This window comes from Centroberyx affinis, unplaced genomic scaffold (assembly GCF_046629955.1).
Source record: "Centroberyx affinis isolate AG114_WGS23_722 - 3 ecotype Tasmania unplaced genomic scaffold, CSIRO-AGI_Caff_v1 ptg001898l_1, whole genome shotgun sequence".
Classification (NCBI taxonomy): domain Eukaryota; kingdom Metazoa; phylum Chordata; class Actinopteri; order Beryciformes; family Berycidae; genus Centroberyx; species Centroberyx affinis.
In genome coordinates this window covers 46,264-71,724 of record NW_027280264.1, presented here as the reverse complement: position 1 = coordinate 71,724, position 25,461 = coordinate 46,264, and the positions used below count along the sequence as shown (strand labels likewise).

The 25,461-nt window shown below is 40.0% G+C and overlaps 2 protein-coding genes across 2 annotated transcripts; one reads left to right on the top strand and one right to left on the bottom strand.

Moving 5' to 3' along the window:
- Positions 1-371: 371 nt before the first annotated feature.
- On the bottom strand, positions 372-3,177 carry tas2r200.1 (taste receptor, type 2, member 200, tandem duplicate 1). Its single transcript, XM_071530191.1, is given in 5 exon segments — positions 372-415; positions 1,044-1,445; positions 1,448-1,513; positions 1,516-1,654; positions 3,163-3,177. Coding segments are annotated over 5 exon segments (666 nt in total).
- A 3,384-nt stretch (positions 3,178-6,561) lies between these two features.
- On the top strand, positions 6,562-24,822 carry p2rx7 (purinergic receptor P2X, ligand-gated ion channel, 7). The gene is made up of 13 exons (XM_071530205.1): positions 6,562-6,680; positions 7,658-7,805; positions 8,204-8,275; positions 8,533-8,605; positions 10,618-10,714; positions 12,143-12,223; positions 13,820-13,955; positions 15,951-16,087; positions 18,373-18,463; positions 20,215-20,280; positions 22,254-22,358; positions 23,615-23,722; positions 24,298-24,822. Exons 1-13 carry the CDS (start codon positions 6,562-6,564, stop codon positions 24,820-24,822), a joined length of 1,758 nt encoding a protein of 585 aa, XP_071386306.1.
- Positions 24,823-25,461: the final 639 nt, after the last annotated feature.

Sequence of the window (25,461 nt, the reverse complement as noted above, 5' to 3'; positions counted from 1 at the left end):
GAAATTTTTATTTTGACAAAAAGACAGTCTGTGGCAAGTCTATTGACGTATACAGTATATTCAAAACAATTTCACAGAGAAATAAATGCCATGTGTTTTTAAAAAGTAACAACAGTGTTATTACACAATCAATGATCTGAGTAATCTGAGTCTAGAAGATCTGATCTAATCTAATTTCTTTCCAGTTTTGGATTGAAGCTGCCGATAGCCGTCATTCAATTTGGAGATTTTTACGCTCAAAGAATTACCAAAAATGACAAACATTCTGTGTTTTATAGAATTGTGTTCTTGTCAGGGTGGAAAAGCCTCTGAAACAGCATTCAGAGCATCATGGGACACTAAAACTCTCCACTGAAACCGGACTGATGAAATTATTTTAGTGTCAGCAGCTCTTTGAGGCAGGGTGACACCACACCTGTTCAGTGGCAGGGAAACACAGTAGTGAAATATTAGGCCTTTAAATGAAGACCTAATTTACAAAACACATTATTGAACAATTAAATGAATAAATGAAATGTGCAAAGAAAATAAAATTGCAGTGCAATTTCTGGAATAATACTAATACTAGCCTAATACTGATAATACTAATGCTACTACGACTACTTCTAAGAAGAAGAAGAAGCATAATCATGGAGGACACCAATTTGCCGATATCCGATTTTTAATAACATCCATATTGGCCCGATATATCGGTCTCGCCTTGTTTCAAATCATTCAAGAATAAGGACTTTAATAAACTTTCATCATTCATAGCTTAGCAAAGAGATAATTAGATAAACAATTAGATTAATTATATAGATAATTACTTGAAAATTCCCCGTATCAAACCGTCCCTGTCACTCCGGAAATAGCTACATCCTTAGTTTTATTTCTTTATTTCTAGATACTGTCCCTCATACCTATTCTAGGTAATCAAGAGGGTGGGAGGGTGGGGGGGGGGTAGGGACGTCTCACTTTATTACTGTCACTATTATCACTTTTTATTTTTTTATGATACTACATTGATGGATATTTTGTAACAATGTGGAATATGCCTGCCCAACCCTGGGAACTTTTGTTGAAAATCTCAATAAAAAGATTTTGAAAAGAAAAGGAAGAGCCGAGAAAAAGTGTGTCCGCGCTGAGTCCGGAGGCGAAGGTGGCGTGGAAATAGTAGAAGGAGACGGTGAGCAGCGTGGTCACGTGGACGCCGACCAGCGCCACCTGCAGGTAGGAGTCTGCGCTGTGGACGCCGCTCTGGTTCTTCTTCATGGACCGGGTGTGCTTGCAGAGGAAGACGACCAGCCTCAGCGAGGTGGGCAGCGTGGTCATCAGAGGCATCAGGGCGAGGGAGCAGACGAAGACGACCACGTACGCCTCCACGTCCACCCAGGACGGGAACTGAGGCTTCCTGACCACGCAAGTGCAGTTTTCCATAACGTTCGTATCCTCGTTTCGGGGTAGCGGAGGTAGAAGAAGGGCGCGAACATCAGGCAGGAGGTCGGGACGGTCGAGACGTTCCTCTTGACGGCCCCGAGGAGAAGCTGAGAACCCGGACGCAGTAGAGGACGCTCAGCCTCTGGACGCCGCCGGACCTCCACTGCTGGGCCAGCGTGGCGAGCAGGTTGAAGACGTTGCACAGAACTCCCAGAAGCCCCAGGAAGTCCTCCCGGCTCTGGAGGAGACCGACATGCACACCGTCCTGACAGAGGAACATGAAAACTCCCTGCATGCAAATCTGTTCCTGTGAGTCAGCGGGTCGGACCTGATGTCGCTGCATATGAAAATACAAATTAGACGTTAGCAAGACCAATCACTGTGCTTCGTTATGCATTTATGGAAGTGATCAAGGCAGTACAGGCCTCTACTATGAACAGAATAATTAAAGATGTTGTAAGGGACCTTTAATTCGGTGTGTGTATGTGTGTGTATGTGTGTGTTTGGGTGTGTGTATGCAAATGTGTAACTGTGTTTATCTGTGTGTACAGTAGACAGCTTGTCTATGCATATGTATCTGTGTGTGTGTGTGTGTGTGTCTGTGTACAACCAAGGCTGGCGTCTGTTTTGTTACTGTGTCTGCATGTGTGTGTGTGTCTGTACATGCTGTCATTGTTCTGTTGTTGTTGTTATTGTGTTTACTCAGTAATGTCCTGGTTTTATTCCTCTGTGCTCGGGTCATGGTCCTTTCCTGGCATTTGCATTTCCTTGACATGAATTTACATTTCATTCATTTAGCTGCCGCTCTTATCCTCTTATCTCGATAAGCGGCGCAGCAGAATAAGATAAAATTTCTAGATAAGTAACCAATAGTATGAGGGTCAAAGGTCACAGCCACATCCTAACAAACACATTCACATGAATCATGTTCTGATCTGTTTCTCTGAACTCTGCAGTGTTTCCTCCTTTAATTGGTTGGTTTGTCCAGGTGAGAACGATGACCTTTGAACTCTGGTGGCACCAAATAACGGCACCGAGAGTCTCAGTCCTCTAACAAGAGAACTGCAGTGCGGTTCGATAATCCATCCAATTACAGGAAACCACCCCAAAATGCAAGGGATTATGGGTAGAAGGAGATGGATGCGGTTCCTCATGCTTGGAAAGCCTAGCAGAACAAAATGACTGATGCTCATATTCAGCTACTTCTTCATGTGTTCTTAACTGGTATGAACACCACAGAAGAAGAGGCAGACAAGTCCATCATGTTAGATAAAGTTACAGTAACTGGAGTCAGATTTGCTTTCACCAAAATCTCTGACCTGCAGGATGACATGTGACCAAAACTCTGTCCAATAAACAAGCTACTTGTGAGTCACGTGACCTTTGTTTACAAGCCCTGGTTCACTTGTTACTGGACAGTGTGAACCTAAACCATAAACTTTTCCACTATGGTTTGGCCCAAAGAAAATAAACTGTAGGCGTTATCGCACTCATAGATGTAACAAATGTTCTTGTGTCTCATCCATAGACTGTAAAAAAAACAAACAGACCCATGTCCACCCAGGTCCCATCTATGAAAAGCATGCTGGGTAAAGAGATAAGAGCCAGAGTGTGAAGCTAGAAAAGAAGACAGGGACATTTCACATTCCTTACCGTCTCTCTCTGCCTCAGCTTGTTCTGTAGGCAGAGAACAGAGGATTTCCCTTTGAGGATCAATAAAGCATCAGATCTGTTATCATTACATACCTTGGTCGTTTGCATTTCCGCTCTCATGCAGACCGACTTACTGTAAAATGAATGAGCAGGTAGGAGTTCAGCGTCTCGCTCAAGGACACTTGATTGAACCTGTGATTGTTCGGTTACGGGACAGTGTATGTTTTGACATGTATGTTTCTGTAGGGATTCACTGTGATCGCTCCAAGCCACTTTTCCCACCGGGTCCCATGAGTTCTTGAACCTGAACTAGAAGACCAGGTACCGGATTCACAAAATCTTCTTAAGAAAAAAAAATCTTCTCAAGTGCCACTTTTTTCTTAACTTTAGTCTTAAGAAAAAAAATAGGAAAAAATGCTATTCTCAAAAACAGTTGTTATATATTTTCTTAACTTTCTTCTTATGTTTCTTCCTAAGAAAAAACTTAGGAATAAACGGTATTCTTGAAATGAAAGTTCTCAAATATGTTCTTGATTTTTTTCTTAACTTTCAGACGGCCCTTCACCTGTCTTAAAACTCCTACAGTGAAAAGGTAAGCCTCTAATATCATATATTTAAACATATTTTAGACAAGTAGGTTATAGTTCAAAGTCTTCATAGGTTCCCCTACACCTAACATTAAGATGAACATTTATTGTAAAGCTTTATTTGGTGTAGGGCCAGGTAGGCCTCTGTCTCATGTCTGTTGAAAATAAACTGCAAATATTACAGTTACCAACAGCAACCAATGTTTAAATCTTTGCTCTAGTTGCTCTAAATAGGTTTTTCCCCAATTGTTTTGTAGATGGAAGCACTTTGGGTTGCCTCCTAGCCTTGTCTCCTAGCCTCCTAGCCTTGTCTCCTAGCCTCCTAGCCTTGTCTCCTAGCCTCAATGGCAGTAAGCCTAAAGTTTATTAACCAGAATTAATTCAGGCCCTATTTTGAGAAGTTATCAAGTAGGAAAATTAAAGAAATTCGTAAGAAATGAGACTGTTACTAAGAAAATATTGAGGAATTGCACTTAAGAGCCTTTTTAAGAACTTCCTAAAATTTCCTCTTATGTCATTTCTTAAGATCTATCTTAAGAACACATTGGTGAATCCAGCCACTGATTCCCTGGTTTTGTTTCCAAACCAGACAGAAGTGTCATGTTGTCACGTTTTTATGACATTATGGAAACCCTATATTTTGCGTTTTTCTTCAACCCCTCATTTAAATCGGCCAGTCAGCTGATATTTACCCATTCAAATTTCTCACAGAAGTCGTGCGCTCTTCATTTGGGTCAATGAAAGCGCTCAAGATCAGAAAATGTCCCTCATGCTCTTGTCTGTTCACACAGGATGAGGAAATCCTTGCTGACAGTTATAGCCAGTAGCTGTTTATGTGAATTAATGTGAAGTCTCATTGATTCAGATCCATCTGACAACAAGCAGCACTGCCATCTACAGCATCTATATAGGTAGAGCTTAACTTGTGATCTGATTTTCATGCACTATTGTGTTAGTCATGCTTTATACTAACAGCATTATTATATATCATCATCTTATATATTATCATGTCAGAGGTGGGGACTCGAGTCACGTGACTTAGACTTGAGTCACAGTTTTAATTACTTGAGACTTGACTTGATGCATGAAGAGAAGACTTGAGACTTGACTTGACTTGGGTTCTGGTGACTTGGGACTTGACTCTGACTTTGTACTTTGATGACTTGAAAAGGTTTCTAAAGTCTTGACTTGAGATCTTGTGTTTGTGTAAATGACTCAGATTGAAAGTGATGAGATTTGTTCCAGCAGACGACTGAATTTAAATTCTGTTTTCTGAATTTGTATGGAATGATTGAATTTATTGAAGTTGAAACTGATTATAGAAATCAAACTCATGATGCTCTTACCAAGTTTTTATCCTATTAAAACCATATTGCATTGAAAAGTCCTAGATATTTAGTTTTCTTTAAGATATTAAATTGATACTGGACTCTGACTTGACTTGCTGTTCTACATTTATACTTGAAATTTGACATTAATGACATGGACTTCACTTGGACTCGACTTTGTAATCTACATTTAGACTTGAGACTTGACTCGAGACTTGTGCCACAAGACTTGAGACTGACTTGGAACTCGCGTAAAGGTGACTTGATCACATCTCTGCATATATACTGCATATCAGCATGTAAGGCAAGGCAAGGCCTTGACAGTCTGTGGATTAGAGAAAAATAAAAATAAGACCTTTAAAGTTTTAGAAAATTTTCTTAAAATAGCATATTCCTCAGTCAGCCTCAGCTCTCTGGATCAACTCTTCCCATCCTGAGGAAAACCCTGCAGCTTCAACATGAGGGATTTATCCAGGATTTCTGGACTTGACAAGATCAGGTGTAAAGACATGAGATTGTTCTAACTGACCGGTGTCATGGTGTCATGGTGTCATGGTGTCATGTCTCACCCCAAAACATGACAAGTTTGAGTCCTTCAATTTCAGCAAACAAAGCCTTGAAAGTCACTGAAAAGTCCTTGATTACTAGTAGTAGCGGTAGTAATAGCAATAGCAGTAGTTGTTGTCGTCGTAGTACCAGTAACAGTAGTAGTAGTAGTAGCAGCAGTAGTAGCCTAGTAGTAGTAGTTGTTGTAGTAGCAGTAGTAGTAGCAGCAGTAGTTAGTAGTACCAGTGGTAGTAGCAGCAGTAGCCTAGTAGTAGTAGTAGTGGTAGTAGTTGTTGTAGTAGTAGTGGTGATATTAGCAGTAGTAGTAGCAGCAGTAGTAGATGTAGTAGTAGTAGTAGTAGTAGTAGTAGGGGTGGTATTAGCAGTAATAGCAGCAGTAGTAGCAGCAGCAGTAGTAGTACTAGTAGTTGAAGTAGGCTAGTATTGTAATAGCAGTAGTAGTAGTAGTAGTAGTAGTAGCAGCAATAGTAATAGTTTTTGTAGTAGCAGCAGTAGTAGTAGTAGTAGTGGTAGTGGTAGTTGTAGTTGTAGTAGTAGTAGTAGTAGTAGTAGTGGTGGTGGTATTAGCAGTAATAGTAGTAGTAGTGGTAGTGGTAGTAGTAGTAGTTGTAGTAGCAGTAGTAGTAGTAGTAGTGGTAGTTGTAGTAGTAGTAGTAGTAGTAGTAGTGGTAGTTGTAGTAGTAATAGTAGTAGTAGTGGTAGTGGTAGTAGTAGTAGTTGTAGTAGCAGTAGCAGCAGTAGTAGTAGTAAACTTTCTAAGATTAAAAGTAAAAGCAAGACACACTGTATTTCTGACTCTTTACAGACACATGGGCTGTGAGTGAAAGTGTGAGCAGGCAGCAGCTTCAGAAACAGTGAAGTGAGAGTCTGTTGTTGTCCGTGCTGCTGATGAGGATGAAGAGACCAGCTGCGGAGCCTGGAGACTGGACATGTGACCCCGCACACAGGAAGGAGAGCCGAGGCTGACTCACAGATTCCTCCGGTCCGGTCCAGCTCCAAGCCGACACAACATGTCCTGCAAACTGCTCGGTCTCTGCCAGTACGAAACCAACAAGCTGGTCCGGATCAGAAGCGTGCGGCTCGGCTCGCTGAAGTGGACTCTGAACGGAGTCATTTTAATGTTCATCTGGTGAGTACAGATGAAATATTTCCGCCCCCACATCTCGGCATGGGGAGGAGGGGAGGACACTCAGTTCAGTTCCTAATGATTCACTTCCACAAGTCTGTTGAACTGTGAGATTATTTTGCAGAAGTTGGCATTTTACTCGAAAAAAACAAACCTGTGAATGTTGATGGTAGCCTACTTTTGGCTATTTATTCATGCTTTTGTGCGGACTTCCAATATGAAATGAGCCGTCCCTAATGAAAATAACACTGTTTTGGCACGTGTTATTTTCTACTATTTTTCTATTAATTTCTTTATTATTCCTATAATAATCCCATAGGAAGTCATAGCGTGCCTGCGGTACTCGATAGACAGTTTATAGTGAATTTATTGTATTTTTTTTTTTAAAAATCTGCTATGGTATCACTGTAGTATTCCTATAATATTCTAGCGAGTTTATAGTGACCATATGGTACTTAATGATATGTTGTTGTTTTTTTTTGTTTGTTTTTTTTTATCTCCTGTGGTATCAGTATTTTATTCCTGTGGTGTCAATAGTGACTTTAATGACCTTATCATATTTTATGGTGTGTATTTTTTAACCTCTTATGCTATTACTTTAATATTCCTATAGTATTCCTATAGTTTTGCTGTGATATTTGTATGGTATACGTCTAAAATTAGTTTAGGATTGCTATTAGTTCTGTTTTTATTAGGTAAGGGAAGTTTATTTTTATAGCACATTTCGTACACAAGGCAATTCAAAGTGCTTCACACAAGGTATAACACATTAGATAGTTAGAAATACAGGATAAGATAAAGTGTATAAGAAGAGAGAATAAATAAAGAATTAAAATGCATAAAAAGAGAATAAGGATCAAGTTGCAGGGTTCTCTGATTTATTTATGCATTTGTTCATCTGTTTACTAATTCAAATATGAACCGACCTTTTGTCTCTGTGTTTCTTTGTTCATTATTTTTTTGTAAATTGTGTTTTGCAGCATCATGATGCTGTGGAACAGAAACTACCAGGAGTTTGACCTGGTGGTGAGTTCAGTCACAACCAAGGTGAAGGGAGTGGCTCTGACCCGGCTGCCCGGAGGGGAGGAGGTGGTCTGGGACGTGGTGGACTACAGCGGGCCCTCACAGGTGGGTTCTGGGGCCTCTGGGTGCTGCTGGGGCCTCAGAGTACTGCTGGGGTCTCAGGGTGCTGGGGCCTCAGGGTGCTGGGGCCTCAGGGTGCTGCTGGGGTCTCAGGGTGCTGGACCTCAGGATGCTGCTGGAGCCTCAGGGTGCTGGGGCCTCAGGATGCTGCTGGGGCCTCAGGGTGCTGGGGCCTCAGGATGCTGCTGGAGCCTCAGGGTGCTGGGGCCTCAGGAGGGTGCTGGAGCCTCAGGGTGCTGCTGGGGCCTCAGGGTGCTGGGGCCTCAGGAGGGTGCTGGAGCCTCAGGGTGCTGGGGTCTCAGGGTGCTGGGTGTTTGTAGGGTATATAGGAGGGTAAGATGGTCCTTCAGGTGAATTTGAAGATTGTTTTTCTTTTCTTTTAGGACAAAAACTCCTTCTTTGTGATCACCAATATCATTGAGACAAAGAACCAGAAGCAAGGAAAGTGTCCAGAGGTGCTTTTATTATTATTATTATTATTATTATTATTATTATTATTGTTATCATTATTATTATTATTAGTAGTAGCAGCAGTAGTAGTGGTTGTCATAGTTTTTACATCATAGTCTTTACTCGGACCACTAGATCTGCGACAGTTTATCAAGAATATCTTTTAATTATTATGGTACTTTATCATTAACAGTACAGTGATTCAGATCAACAGTTGACTTATTAAAAACTCTCTAATTTTGCAATAGTGTTTACATTCCAGGTTCCCGCGTCCGGCAGACTGTGTCAGACCGATAAGGACTGTGAGAGAGGAGCCTGGGACCAGCACAGCCACGGTGCGAGTCTTCATTCACTCTGTTCCACTGCTGGTGTCTGGTCACAACTGGTTTAGCATCAGGTAGCACCCATTAGCATCAGTTAGCACCTGTTAGCACGCATTAGCACCAGCTGGGAGGCGTAGCAATGAGAGAGAGAGACCAGACGACCCGGGTTCTGTCGGCAAACATCTGCACTGCTGAAGTGTCTTTGAGCAAGACACTGAATCCAGCTCCAGGGTTGCTGCTCTGTCTGACCTCTGACCCCCCTGTGGAGGGGCCAAGAGGAAAGAGAATTTCCAAAAAGAATCAGTAGAAGTATCTCATCTAGCATCTAGCTAGTACACATTATTTCAGAGTAGAGCCTTTTATCTATTTGTTGGGGGGAAATGAGCAATAACAAAATAAGTGAAAGATAAAAAGTTGCATTCATTTGAAATAGTTGGAATTTACATTAAAAAGTGGCCTCCATTCTAAACAGTATCTTAGCTGAAAGAATAGTAAATGGATCTAGTTTGTTCTCTTTCAGATGAAACACCCTTTGAATAGATGCAACTTCTTCATTTCCAGTTAAAACTGTTCGGCAACTTTGCAACTTTAGTGGCCCCAAGAGGGAACTGTTTGAATCTCTGAAAGTTTGAAGGACTTCATTACCCAGAAATCCTGTAATGTGACATCAGTACATGTTTTCTTAGTGTCTGGGGGTGTGGGGGTGAGTCCAGCTGGTTCTGGATGGAGTGTTGCTCGCTGCTGTTTAGGAGACAGTTTCATATTTGATGTAAGATTTGATGTGTCACTTCCTGTGTGGAGAAGATTTCCCACCAGTGAGCAAACTGACAGCAGAATTTAATTTGGACAAACAAGGAGAATCTGGGATGTTTTTCTCTGTTGCAGCCACACTTTGTGATTTAACTTGATAAGACAGGTGTGTTCTTACATAGACATCTTGACTTGTGCAGCTTTAACAATAATTTTGAACGGATGCATCTTTATATTTTTCACTCACAATCCTCAGTCCTGTCTGGTTTGATTTGGTGCTCGGCTGTTAGTGGTGACGCTGCCAGAGAGCAAGCCAATCACAACACATACTAAACTATACAGATGTTATAATGGCTTTTTTGGCTTGGTGCCAGTTAGCACCCCTTTCCACAAAAAGCAGAGGAATTTGTCAATGATGTGTTGGAATTTGACACCGTCAGTAGCTCTCGGTTTTCTGCTGCATTAACACTGTAGGTCACAGTTTATCTCACACTCTTAGAGCACACACAGAGCGACCTACATGAACAAGGCAAGGCAAACTTTATTTATATAGCACATTTCATACTCAAGGCAAATGTGTATGTGCGTACAATGTGCTTCACATAAAACAGAAAAAATACATAAAATGACATTAAAAACGAAATTAAAAAGAAAGAAAGATATTGAGCAGTCACTGTCACACTGGTGACACCTCTGGTCAGTCAGTAGAACTTCTCTGAGAGTGACTCCCTCAATTTTTCCTCTCAAAAGGAAATCAATTTAGATGAGATCTTGAAGGATTCTTGGAAGGAGCCTAGAGTCTTTTCAGTGGCCTTACCCCCCCCCCCCACCCTATAGGCAGGCCCCACAGCCCCTATGAGACTAAATGTTCCTGTAGAACAATACACAGATCATCTAAACAATTACAATTATAAACTTAAAGAAATCCTTCAATTCTCAATACAGGTTTGAGCAAGCAGGAAGGAGTCTGTTATTTTGCTAAATAATAATAATGATAATAAAAAAAAACTTTATTTATATAGCACTTTTCTTAACAAGATTACAAGGTGCTTTACAATAAAATGAGAAGAGAAAGTTAAAATAAAAACAGTAAAATGCTGGATACAGATCATAGATGAAGGAATAAAACAAAGCAGCACAAGTGTAATCACAGGAAGGAAGTAAAACATACGCAGAACCAGACCAGCCCCACACAGCTGAAGGACTCATGGTTGTTGGTTGCAGACACACAGACTCTCCTGTGCAGACTCTTCCTGTGTGTTTTCCTCATGCAGGCGTTCAGACCGGCTCCTGTGTGAAGTTTGGTGTGATGAAAAAGACCTGTCAGGTGTCTGCATGGTGTCCCATAGAGACCAAGACCAAACCGCCCAGGTAAACACAGTCTGCTCCACACAGCACCAGTCTGAACCGGCTCCTTGTCCTCAGAGCTACAAAGTTATCATTTTGCAGATAAAGGGATAAAGTTTGCTGAGAGCGTCAGCGATGTTTGAGAGAGAGTTTTAATTTCATACCAGCAGCTATTTGGTAACACTTTACAATAAGTCACTAAGTTAAGGGTTAATTAATGCTTAATAAGCATTAACTAACCCTTAATTAACAGTTAACTAATGTGTAATTTACTAATGGTGTTCATGTTAACTAAGGTATTAATTTATACATTATTTAATAGTTTATTAAGATGACTATTAAATAATGTATAAATTAATACCTTAGTTAACATGAACACCATTAGTAAATGATTACCAGACACATTAGTTAACTGTTAATTAAGGGTTAGTTAATGCTTATTAAGCATTAACTAAGCCTTAATTAATGTACCCTTATTGTAAAGTGTTACCAGTTATTTTGTCAGAACTGGAGCAAATCCCAGACGTCTCATGTTGGAAAGAAAAGCTTCAAATCACAGCAAAATTGTCAGTGTTAATTTAACTGAAAGTGTAAAAAAGTGTCAAAAATGTTTATATAGTCCACACCCATCTGAGTTAATCTAACGCTTTTGATAGTCTTTTGGGTAACACTTTATAATAACCATCATTTATAAATGGTAAATTTATAGTTAATTAAACTTTAGTTAATAGTTATTTTACTGTTAACAAACAATGAAATGATCATTAATAATGTTTACTAATTATTAGTAATGCTATAATTTATGTTATTTTATCATTAGTTTGTGTAATATAAAATCATTTGTTTATAAATGATATATTGTATCATAGCTGATAAGAGACGGTAAAAAGGGTAAAAAGCTATGATAATTTATAAACAAATGATTTTATATTACACAAACGAATGATAAAATAACATAAATTATAGCATTACTAATAATTAGTAAACATTATTAATGATCATTTCATTGTTTGTTAACAGTAAAATAACTATTAACTAAAGTTTAATTAACTATCAATTTACCATTTATTAATGATGGTTATTATAAAGTGTTACCGTTTTTTGTCGCCCCAGAGCCACATCTGCTCTAGAAGTGGACAAACAACTCTCCAATCAACACTGCCAAATCTAAATAATTGATACCGAAAAATCAACACTTCTTAACACAACTTGATCATTTTATTTCCTCCTCCATGTGACAAACTGGCTCTAAATGATGTATTGTTCCTCCAAAGTGGATAAAGTCGGCTTCACATGCTGTGCTGTGTATCAGGACATAATGATTCAACATTTTAAGATGCAGTTCCAGTTTGGTTGGTATGTGAGTTATTTGAACCCCTGACTCCACTGTGCAGTGAGATGAGTGTGTGTGTGTGTGTGTGTGTGTGTGTGTGTGTGTGTGTGTGTCCTCAGGCCCGCTCTGCTGGCAGCAGCTGAGAACTTCACGGTCCTGATCAAGAACAACATCAGATTCCCTGCGTTTAACTTCATCCGGTGAGGCTGCTGTGCTTTGATCCTCTTGATATGATGACTGCAGTTACCAAGTTGCATGAGGCTGTAAATTCAGATTCAGATTCAGACAACTTTATTGATCCCAAGAAGGGTAATTCATTTATTAATTTTTAATTATATCCAGATAAAGGAGACAGTTTGCTAACCTGGTGTTCTGGTTACACTGTGCATCACTCTGTCCCTCCACAAATCAGCTTTCATATCAGAGAAAATCTTTCATTCTCATGACTGAGATACTGAATAAATCCAAAATATCAGCAACTAACTGCAAGTTTTTTTGAACACTTAAATGACTTGTATCGACCTCTACTGGAAACCAGTAGGAATTACAACAACAACACTTTGCCTCCAGGTTTTATCACAGTGAAACTAAACTAAATATTTTGCACACCACTGCACCAGTGTTTCCCCCAGAATGTTATTCCTGTTAGGGTGGAAAAGCATTCAGAGCATCATGGGACACTAAAACTCTCCACTGAAACCCAGACTGATGAAATTCTTTTAGTGTCAGCAGCTCAGCAGTGACCCACCACACCTATTCAGTGGTGGAGAAACTCTGGGATTCACCTGGATAACAGATAACTTTGACCTTGGAAATAGAGTTTCAACTGAAATAGGGGAAATTCTAAATAAAAGGGATAAAAAGAGATGATTAGTAGGTGCTGTATAGAATATTCTTACCAAAGCTGAGGGCAAAATATATATAACAAATGGAATAAAGATCTTGGTATGGTAGATGCAAAAAAAAAAAAAAATGGAAGGAATGTTTACAACTCACATATAAAATTACCACTAACGGAAATTTACGTCTAATAGAGTATAAATTAATGACAAGAATACACTAAAGTAGAGACAAAATTCATAAGTTTGACACCAGCTCCTCTGATAGATGTTTAAAATGTGGCACGCAGAGTGACTCCCTTATACATGCCTTTTGGTATTGTGAGAAAATTAGAAAGACTTGGGAGAACATTGAAAGATGGATTTCAAGAACTTGTAATTGTAAAGTAGCATTTTCACCAATGATTTGTCTCTTTCAAAATGTTGGGAAAATAAGATACCCAACTGGATGGCAAATTCTTTTTTCGTCATTAGTTTATAAGAAGCTAATATTGCAAAACTGGAAAAATACAGAAGCACCTACACTTCAAAAACGGAAAACATTAATGAAATATTACTTGAGTATTGAAAGGACAATGTCGGAGGACAGCAGCATCCATAAATTTTAAGGAACCCTGTTTTCATTTTTATTTTGTTCTGTTTTGGTGTGTGTGTGTGTGTGTGTGTGTGTGTGATAAGTGTGTATATGTTTGTGTGGGTGGGGATGCTATATTACCTGTGATGACAACTGTATGTGACTGTATGATACTTGTGAATGAGCAACTCAAACAGGGTCAAATCATTGAATTGAATTTGAATTTGAAATGACGATTATGTAACATGTTGAAATATTGAATGTATTGTATTCAGACCCTTATTCACGCAATAAAAAATAATAAAAAAAAAAAAAAAAAAAAAAAAAAAGAAACACTGGGATTCACCATGTCTGCTCATGTCAGAGTGTCTTGCTCCTTGCAGCAGGAACATCCTGCCGGACATGAACGGTGCGTACCTGAAGAGCTGCCAGAGGAGCAACGACTCGCTGTGTCCCATCTTCAGACTGGGAGACATCGTGCAGGAGGCCCGGGAGAACTTCTCTGAGATGGCAGTAGAGGTGAGATCACCTGTTTAATGTTTCTACAGTTAAAGTCTATATCACCCCCCACTAGGGGTCGCCAAAGCCTCACAGGGGGTCGCAAGGCCTTCTTGGTTTTAAGGGGTGTAAGAAAACTTAAAAATATATATTTATACAGTATATCTCAGTATTTCATTAATTTATGTGAAGAAAAGAACTAAATGTAATTGTTATTTTTAAAGTTTAGATGTTTTTTTAAGATATAAACGAGGATAAGGGCGCAGTGAAGACATGAACATAAGCTGTATTCACTCTGCTGAACAGCCTCGTCCTGCATTAGAAAAGTTCACAGTTAAAACAACCAAAGAGCGTCAGGGAGAAGAAAACACTGAATTTGTCCGAAATAAGCTTAATAAGTATGTATGATAGTTAAAAATAAATAATACAGAGAATTGTATAAAACGTTCCTAAAAATATCAGGAAAACTAATCTCTGATGCAATATTCACATAATCTGCTCAATATTCATCCAAATTGCTCGTTTTACACAAACTTCCTGCGTTCACTATTTGGGTTAATTGTACAGTTATCAGTTGTTCTGTGCTGTTATTGTTATGCATTGAATATAATATGAAATATCCATCAAATATGTCACTTCGTCAGGGGTCGTCTGTTTACTCAGTGATAGAATAGGGCTCCCTTAAGGACAAAGGTTGGGAAGCACTGGTCTATATCACCTGTGTCCTGTGTGGCCTGGATAACAGCATCAGCTAATTCCCAAAATCTAACTGAAGGGTTTCAAATTCCATAATGCTGTATTTACATATTGAGAACAAAAGTTACCTGAAATGTATGGCTTAATGTTTCAAAAATTGAGATGTTGCTCTTTTGTTTAGGGATAAGACAGAAGACTGAACAACATGCGCTATGTTCAGACTGCTATCCCAAATCAGATTTTGGCATATCCAGATTGGAGTCAGATTGATTTGTCAAGTCTGAACAACAAAAAAACACATGGAAACCATTTTTGCAAATCAGATTTTAGCCACATTTGTATGTAGTGGATTTCTACAGATGCGTCTCAGTCTGACGATCTGTCCTTTACGTCACTCGCAGCGTGACACGCGGCGCTGGTGTCACATCCAGAGACACCAGAAACCAAAATGGAGAATGGAAACAACCGGCCATGGACAGACACAGAAATGACATGTCTGCTGGCACTTCAGACGATGCAGCTCCATTCTTTTTGTTTTAGTTCCGCATTTGAAAAACATGGCATCAGTTACCATATGTACACAACGCCTATGTCGTTACCACGGCGACCAATGCAGAAAGCTTAACGGTGCCTGAACCAATAACAGTGTGGATAGTCGGTCCTAAATAATATAATAATAATAATAAACTTTATTTATAGAGCACTTTTCATACAAACAATGCAGTTCAAAGTGCTTTACGTTAAAAAAAAAAATGCTTGATATTAAAAGAAATACAAATTGAAAACATACAAATTAAAACAAGGGCAAATGGAAAGGAGTAGCAATAAATAGATCAGTAGATGGTAAAAGGGACAGTAAAAACAGAAACTGGTAAAAATGATATAATATGTAAAAAAAAAAAAAAAAAAAAGTAAAAATAGAATGACTTCAATGATAAGCCAAGTTAAATAAATAGGTTTTTAGCTGTCGTTTAAAAATGTTCACTGAGCTCGAATCTCTTATGGCTTTAGGTATTCCATCATTTTGGAGCATAGTTAAAAAAGGCTGCAGATCGGATTTGAGAAATAAATCAGATTTGCCTGCAGTCTGAACAAAGCTTTGGACAGAATGGAGCTGAGAAGTCTCGATCAGATCAGGAGTCACTTTCCCCCCCAAGGTGGATGAGAAACTCTTCAAATGTCATTTATATGGGTGCTGCTGTCTCTCCATGTACAAACCATGGATGTATTAACTCTGTACAAACCCTGAAACCAAAGCCCAGTATTTCCTGAATAGCCCCTGGGGTTTCTGGGTAAACCTTTCCCCCCTCTCGGCCACAGGGGGGCGTCATCGGCATCCAGATCAAGTGGGACTGCAACCTGGACCGCTTCTCCCACCGCTGCCTGCCCAGATACTCCTTCAGACGGCTGGACGAGAAGGAGAGCAACAAGACGCTCTACCCCGGCCTCAACTTCAGGTCAGGCTGACTGGGCTTCACTCTGGGGTCAAAGGTCATGTCCAGTATGCTGTTATAGTCAGAAGCTGTCTAACATGGCTGCTTATTGTAAATTCACTGCTGGCCTCATAACTGGGTTTGACTGATGCGTTTTTGAAGGCTGATACTGCTATTTTTGTATTGAAGCTGCAAATACAACCTTTATTTTTACTGAGGTAAAAACCCTTTGAGATCCAGATCTCCTCTTGCAAGCGAGACCTGAATTACATCAAAACTCATAACACTAACAAACAATTCATAAAAGTACCAAACAATCTACAAATTAATAACATAACAAGCAAATAGTAAACATGTTGTCCCCCACCAGTGATGTAGTTCCACCCTTGGGTCAGTCAGTGATTACTGAGTGAACTTGAAATATGAGTGAAATTGTATAAGCATTTTGGTATGGGACAATGAAAGGACAGACTGACCATATATTTCTGTTGCCTACTCTCCTCAGAATCAGGCTTACAAGTTATATCTTGAAATGTAGTAACTGTAATTGTCCTGTTTTTACTCAATACAGTACAAAATATAAGATCTTCAATACGCAATAAATACAATCCGTACATTACACAATGTACACTACAATACAATTTATAATACAATATACAATATAACATACAACACCAGGAGCGTGAGTGTTATGAATAATATAAATGCTAAATGATAAGTGATATATGGTATTGCACAGTAGGTAAGTGGTAATATGATATAAGTAGTCAACACTGAGGCACAGTGGCAGTGCAGTGATGATGCAATAACAGAACAACAGTCCACTGGACTATAACTGGACAATAACTACAGTGTGTTGTTGTTAGAGGTTTGACTCTCACTTCAACACATCAACCCAGTCTGATGTCTCCAAGTGTGTAGCGTGTGGAGACTGTTATGTTACCTATGATAACTTTAACTGTATTGCTTTACCACTGAGTCCCCATTCATTGTCAATGCCGCCCCCTAGTGGCACAAAGTCAACATTACAGTGTGACTCACTAACTAACGAACGAACGAACGAACGGACAGAGACCGATCAATAATCCCCCCTTTGGTGGGGGACAATAAAAACAGTAAAATTCAATAATATACAATGCAATGAATTAATAAATTAATATGAATAAATAAATAAATATAAATTTAATATATGCTGTAGCACAAAATTCAAAGCCGTTTTAGAGGAGTTTAGAGTTAATTCGGTTAATTCGGGAAACCTGGAGTAAAACCGGCTCACTGGATCAGGTTTGATCAGATCTGATGGTCCAGTCCAGTACTGTAGTCAGGTAGGATGGTGGTTTCACATTAAAGGCTTTGCAGATAAACAAATCCCGGGGTTTATCGTGTCTTTCCCACCGAGAAGACCAGAGAACCTTCTGGTAGAGCGTGTAATGATGGGTGTCATAAGCATCACCAGTGATAAAACGCAGAGCGGAATGATGGACTGAATCCAAGGGTTTAAGGATGGAGGCAGTAAATATTTTTAATAACTGTACCATCTTCATGCTGAAGAAATGAAAAAACAATTAAAAAGGATTCAAGGTTTTCCTCCAAATGTTATTCTTGGCAGGGTGGATACAGCATTTGGGGCATCAAGGGACACTAAAACTCTCATTAAAACCCAAACTAATGAAATTCTTGCAGATGGTTAGCAGCTCCTCAAAAGAAAATACAGAAAAGTAATTGTCATTGCAAGTTTTAATGACCATTTTCATGCCAGAAAATTACAAGTATTCAGTGTTTCTCCCAGAGTTTTCTTCTCATCAGGGTGGAAAAGCCTCTGAAGCATTCAGAGCATCATGGGACACTAAAACTCTCCACTGAAACCAGACTGATGAGATTCTTTTAGTGTCAGCAGCTCTTTAAGGCAGAGAGACCCACCACACCTGTTCAATGGTAGAGAAACTCTGGGAGACATTACTGCCTTTTTAAATGAAGAATTAATTTACAGAAACATAACGGAACAATTAAATGAATCAATAAAATATTCAAAGAAAATGAAACATCATGTCAGGTTTTCCAGCTGCATCAGATCAGAGCTGGACCACACTGATTGGACGATATCTGAAATTTAATAAAAGGCCAATATCAGCCCCATATATCTGTCTAACCCTGCTCATTACCATAGGAAACCACTTTGTAACAGGTTCTCTATCACAGAGGATCTGAACACACGCTGTATAGAATCTGCTGTGACTTTCATAATGAATCACATCTGGCTGTTTGCTGCAGTTTCACATTATTATCATATCTAACTCTCTTATGATCAGGTTTGCAAAGTACAACACAGTGAACGGAGCTGAGGAGCGAACGCTGTACAAAGCGTTTGGGATCCGGTTTGACGTCATGGTGTTCGGAAAGGTGGGTTGATTTAAATTTTTGATTTGATTTGATTTTTATTTTATGTTTTTTCTAGACTTTTTCTCTTGGGTTTTGATGTATTTTTTATAAGCCCTTTGGGGATTCCTGTCCTGGTGTCACCTGCACAGTTTGTATTTCATCTGGTTTCAGATTTGTATTTGAATCACTGGAATGTGCAGTTTTATAGTGTTTTATTTTTAATTAATAATAATAATAATAATAATAATAATCTTTTACAAGGGAAACCTGGCCAAGACAGAAGCAGAAAATAAAATAGAAAAGGTGGGAAACACAGATGTATAATGTACAACTTATGTATAGTGTTCATTTATTGCTTTAAAGCACTTTAGCATTTGTTCTCACTATTTATGGCAAATAAACTTGTTTTTGTGTCTCCCACCATTTCTATTTTATGTTCTTTGCCTTTTTATGTGGATTCCAGGACAGAAGCAGCACAGACAGTTACAGACAGACATGACAGCACATAATGAAACAATATAACAAACTATAAAATACAAAATAAAGTCAAATAAACTCAAACTAAACCTTTCATGTTCTGTGATTCCTAGCTTTAAATCAGCAGCAGCCTCTGTGCTCAGACTGTTTTCTTTACGCTGAACGTCTGTTCAGAGTATAGACGGCCTCCCGCTCGGCCCAGACAGGATTCTTCTCAAAGTTTAAATTAAATTCATGGTGGACGGACGCAGCGTCTCCATCCCTCTGGCCTTCATCAGCATCTGAGGAGCTTCGAGCCTCGCTCTCTAAACACCTCCTGTAAAAAAAACAACTCTTTATATTCCCTCTCTCTCTCTCCTCTAAATCACATCCTGTCTTCCTCCTCTACTCGCTCCAACATGTTTCTGTCTCCAGTCTATAAAAATCCTCTCTTCTGTCTCTTTCTCTTTTCCTTCTCCAACTCGTCTCTCCTGTGTATTATCGTTTTAGGGACACAGGGATATTTTGTCACATCTGTTGTCAGGCTGTTTGAACATTACACTCTTCACTGTTGGTTGCTTGTAATGTCAGTGATCTCTAGGACTTTAAGCTTATTCACCTCATTGTTAAAGGATAAGGCTGGTGTTCTTTAATGCATTTCTTACCGTCAACAAATCCTGTGAAAATAACAAAATCAACAATGCGTTTGCTCTCCTCCCATTAGTTTCTGACTTCCCATGTTCCGTTTTTAGCCGTCAACCTGGAAGTCATTGGCTCCAATTGTAAGCTAAAAACCTTTAAACACAGCTCACAAAGACATAGTTTACATTTTAAAAAATTGCTAACTGTTACCATGAAAAGTCAGGCTGTTGTAGTTATTACCAAATCAAATTCAAATGGGAACATTATTCCCATCCCACTATTTTCTGTGCTACGGAACTACTTTCCTGAGATGGAAAGTGTTTGCAGCCGGCTTATTAAGTTGTTTGAGGAAAAGGTGGTCCGGCCCGGTGCATGGTGATGATGAAATATGCTGCAGAGCAGCAGCATGGCTCTGTGACGTGTTTTTAATCGTTTTTTAATACAATGGAGTTCTATGGCTGCTGGGACATGGCTGCACTGGCCACCGGCTACATGGACGAGATTTGTTGGCAAAACAAATTCATTGCTGATTTTGTTATTTTCATAGGATTTGTTGACGGTAAGAAATGCATTAAAAAACACCAGCCTGATCCTTTAAGTTGCCGTGGAAGAGTGTCAGCTAAATGCTTAAAATGTGAAATATGAATACAACAAATGTTTTGTTTTGTGTGCAGGCAGGAAGGTTCAGCTTCATCCAGCTGATCATCTACATCGGATCAACGCTGTCGTATTACGCTCTGGTGAGAGACGACTCGCTGAATTCACACTGTACAAATCTCCATTCATGCATCTATCCTGCATCTATCCTGCATCTATCCTGTATCCATGCTGTAAACGGTGGTAGATGCTGTAGAAGTCCAAAGTGGGAAGTTTCCTTGTGCAGCTTTAAAGGAGTTTTAAAGGAACTCAGAACTGCACAGTGACTGTTCAGCCTGTTTTCCAGCTCTCTCTCCCTGCTGAAGATCCCTGTTCATTTTTACATGCTGTTATCAGAGAAACGGTTATCATGTGACTTACAGCAGTGATGCTCAACCTTTTTCATATCAAGGATCCTAATTTAGTCCACATTAGAGCCACAGACCCCCATTTGATGAGATTTTGTCTCTTGGACCCAAATCTGAGAATATTTTTATTGTTAGATATGATTTTGTCCAGAATCCCATGACTGTCTGTACTGTAGGGAGAGAGATAACAGAGAAACTATGATCAAAACAGTCATTCTTCTACATTCTCTAATTGTGTTTAATAATTCATCACGTTGCTGGGGACCCCCTGGAACCCCCTCAAGGACCTCTGGTGGTCCCCGGACCCCATGTTGAGAACCACTGACTTACAGTACTGTGCAAAAGTCTTAGGCACATGTAAAAAAAAAATTCCATAAAGCGAAGATGCGTTCAAAAATAATGAAACATATCTAAATATAAAAAAATGCACTATAAAGAGCAGTCTACTGACACTAATGCAGAAAACAAATAAAAAAACAAAAAAAACAAAATTTATATAAAAAATCTATGGTGCCTAAGGCTTTTGCACAGTGCTGTAACTTCCATTCAACTTTGATTTGCTTCTATTCAACTCCAGATGATATCAAAGCCAAATTTCTGAGATGGCAAACTGAGTGTGTAGTAATGGAATCCATAGAAGAGATGTGTGCGTCTACAAAACGTTTGCTAGGCCTTTTGTGAATGAAAAGTATTTCCTATCCAAATACATTTTAATCTTTTTTAATTAATGCGCGCATTCAGAAATGTCTGACATTGTCTGGCGGAAATGTAAACATTGGAACAAGAAAGAAGCAAAACAATGTTGGTTTCTGAAAAGAATGAAGATAAAGAGATTTCTGAGATGGCAAACTAAGTTTAGGAATGAAATCCATGGAAGAGATGTGTGTCTACACATCTGCACCTTCAGCACCTTCAGGAGTGAAGTTACAGTAAGCAGTAGTGTCAGGCGGCTTATGAATGTTACATTAACATATTGTGTCAGTATCTGCCTTCAAAAACCCAGATCAGTCAAATTCTGACCCCACTGCAGGTGGAGGCTGGGAGGTGAATCTGCAGCAGAGGTGTGACCAAGTCAAATTTGCTCTCAAGTCTCAAGTCTAGTCTCAAGTCTAAATGTAGAACAGCAAGTCAAGTCAGAACCAGTCCAGTATCAATTTAATATGTTAAAGAAAACTAAATATCTAGGACTTTTCAATGCAATATGGTTTTAATAAGATAAAAACTTGGTAAGAGCATCATGAGTTTGATTTCTATAATCAGTTTCAACTTCAATAAATTCAATCATTCCATACAAATTCAGAAAACAGAATTTAAATTCAGTCGTCTGCTGGAACAAATCTTATCACTTTCAATCTAAGTCATTTACACAAACACAAGATCTCAAGTCAAGACTTTAGAAACCTTTTCAAGTCATCAGAGTACAAGTCGGAGTCGAGTCCCGAGTCACCAGAACCCAAGTCAAGTCAAGTCTCAAGTCTTCTCTTCATGCATCAAGTCAAGTCTCAAGCAATTACGACTGTGACTTGAGTCCCCACTGAAATACACTGTTTTATTGCCCGTTTAACTGTGATGTGTGTGTGTGTGTTGTGGATGAACTGACAGTCCTGTCTCTCTGTCTGTCTGTCTGTCTCTCTCTCTGTCTGTCTGTCTGTCTGTCTGTCTGTCTGTCTCCCTGTCTGTCTCCCTGTCTGTCTCTCTGTCTTCCTCAGACCACTGTGTTCATCGACTGGCTGATCGGGACCAGCTGCTACTCAGCAGAGGCCAGACAGGACTACTCGGAGAAGAAGGTCGAGTCGGTCCAGGACAAACAGCAGGTGACGGATGATTTGATTTGACGTGACTTGATGATATAATGGAAAGATGGGAAATGATACGTAGGTTTAGACTGATATACTGGTTTCCTGTTACTGGCCTTTGAATAAAAATGGGATGATGGACAGTCTGTGTTCCCCAGCACAAGATGGAAGTCTGTAAAGTCTTCTGTATCCTGTTAGTATTTCCCCAGTTTCTGCACAGGAATCATTAAAGTTTCATTTAATCACATCTTTAAACTAATTTTAGGCATTCAGGGCTCCACTTTATTCATCAGCAACAATAAATGAACAGGAATTAGACTTGGTAGCATTGGAGCAGATGTATATCGACAAGTAATGTCGTGACTAGGGGTTAGACCGGTATATATCGGGCCGATATTGGCCTTTCAGTGAAAAACCGATATCAGCCGGTCAGTGTTGTTCACCGGTGATATGATGGAGGTGAGGATGTGATTTTCCTCAACAGCTACAGAGCTGCTAACCCTAAAATAATTTAATCAATCTGGGCAGAGTTTTAGTCTCCCATGATGGTCTAAATGCAGTTTCAGAGGCTTTTCCATCCTGTATAAAATTCAGGGGGGGAAACACTGAATACTTGTAATTTTATTGCCATGATAATACACAGAACATACACCGAATATCAGCACAAAATATCGGCTATTGGCAGCTTCAAGCCAAAAACACTGGTATGTATTACGTACATATATTGTGTATATATATATATAAAAAGAGTATCAGCCATGAAAACCCCATATCGGTCGAATCCATATGATATATGATGAGATCTTTATCTTTTCTAGTGCCATCCGCTCACAGCAGCTAGCACACATGGGCTTTCAAGACACTCAATACGACTTTATTTCAGACACATAGGTCCATATCAGCAAGGAAAGAGAAATATAAAAATATAAAAAGTAAACTACGAGGACAAGATGGCACAGAAATATGTACAAGATCACGGCAGTTCACAAGTGATTAAAACACATACAGACATTTGTTCCAATGTCTGTATGATGTGTCCGTACATCACATTGTGTTTTGTAACAAACTCAGGAATCATACAAAATAAGTTGATTTTTTTTCCAGGCTTTACAGGTATTACAGCACATAGAAACCACCTTTCCTGAAATAAACTGTGTTAAGATATTTGTTCTTCCACAGAATTTTCCAAACCCTGTTACCAGATAGTTAACTAGCATCCTGAATATGTAAATGTGTGTTTGGGCGGCTGGACGATGGCGTGTTCTCCTCTGCAGTGCATCCTCTCTGTGTCCTTCGTGGACGAGACCCACATCCGGCTGGTGAAGAGATCGCAGAAGAAGAGTTTACAAGACGTCAAGCCGCTGTCCGTCCAGCAGAGCAAGGTTAGTCTGCTGTGATGTGAAGAGGTTTCTCCCATGTGCCACATCTGGAAGCTTGTTTATTTGCTGTTTTAAATTTATTTTTATTTATCCTTTATTTAGCCAGGAAGGCCCCATTGAGATACAGGATCTCTTCTTCCAGGGAGTCCTGGTCAAGATGGCAGCTTAAACAGTTTCACATAAAAAAACAAGAAAACAGTTTCACATAAACAATCTCACATGGTAGAACACATATAATCCATAAAAGCTACACAAGGGAAAAAGTAAGGGAAGAGAAGCATACAGGCCATACCATTGATATCCGTAACACAGTCCATCTCAAGTCAAGGTTATATAAAACAGCAACATTTTTCCTTTAGGGCAGTTTGTAAAAAACTGCCTATAAAAAAATGTACCTATAAAAAAGTAACAAGGATTGAAGCATTTACAGTTTTTGAATGAGCAATGAATTTAGGCCTGAACATACAGGCTCCCAGACAGACACAGACTGATAATGTATAAAATGTTTATTTTAAATTTTAATTTGGGAAAACTAAATCTAGTCATAGATGACAACTGTGTATTCTTGCTGTCAGCAGGAGGGCACAGGACACCTGAGAGCCATGGTGTGTGTGCTACAGCAGGACGTCACCATGGACCAGCCGGCCCAGGCTGTCTCCGACCCTAAACCCAGCCCGGACCCCGGCTCCGGCCCGACCCCCGGCTCCGGTCGTCCGGCCTGGTGCCGGTGCTCCTGCTGCGGCTCCCCCCCTCTCCCCCAGGAGGAGCTGTGCTGCAGGCGGAGCTCCGGCCGCTGCATCACCTCCTCTCCTCTGTTCGAGCAGCTGGTGTTGCGTCGCTCCCTCCTGGAGGCGGTCCTGCTGTACCGGGACCCTCTGTCTCCGCCGGCCGGGGAGCGCCGGACCGCCGCCCTGCGACACTGCGCCTACAGCCAGTACGTGGCCTGGAGGTTCGGGGTCCCGCCCGCCGACGCCCCGCCCGCCATCCCCAGCTGCTGCGTGCGGCGGATCAGGGAGGAGTACCCCGACCCCGACAGGCAGTACAGCGGCTTCAGGCCGGCGAGGGCGGCGTCCCTGCAGACCGGCTCCAACGGAGAGCTGTGAAGGGGAACGTCAGGCTGCGTTCACACTACAGGAGGAAGTGTCCCGACTCATGTGACACAGATCTGATTTATTTCAGAGCGGCGTGAACTAGGGCTGAAAGAAAAAAAATCTAATTGCGATTATTTGATTTGAGTATTGCAATTGCTGTTTAAACTGCGATTCATATCATCACAAGTTTTCTTGTCGTCATTTTTTTAGAACTTTAAAATTGTTGAAAGAAAAGTGATTTTGTCAGTGTGCGATTTACTGAGTTTGAGTCTGATGGAAGGTTTCCTCCAATATTGTACTTGATTCATAGGCCAAAGATTACCTGCAGCTCTAAAACACCTTGCTCACAAATCCAGTTTGGACCAAACTCTGTCTTAAGCAACTTACTGCAGCCTCTGCGATTTGGAAATTGCAGAAGTTCATATTGTGATTTCGATATAGATCGTTCAGCTCTAGTGAGAACACCAAAAAACACCTGGAATCTGATCTTTTCAACTCAGATTCGGGCCGCATTCGTATCTGGTGCGAAATCCGATCCATATCTGATACGTGGCAATGTGTCCGATCGGTCAGATCAGAGTTTGTGTGGTTTTTACCTCACAATCCACAGCAGATCGCTGTCGTCACTTCAGAAAAAGATGGAGGACAGAA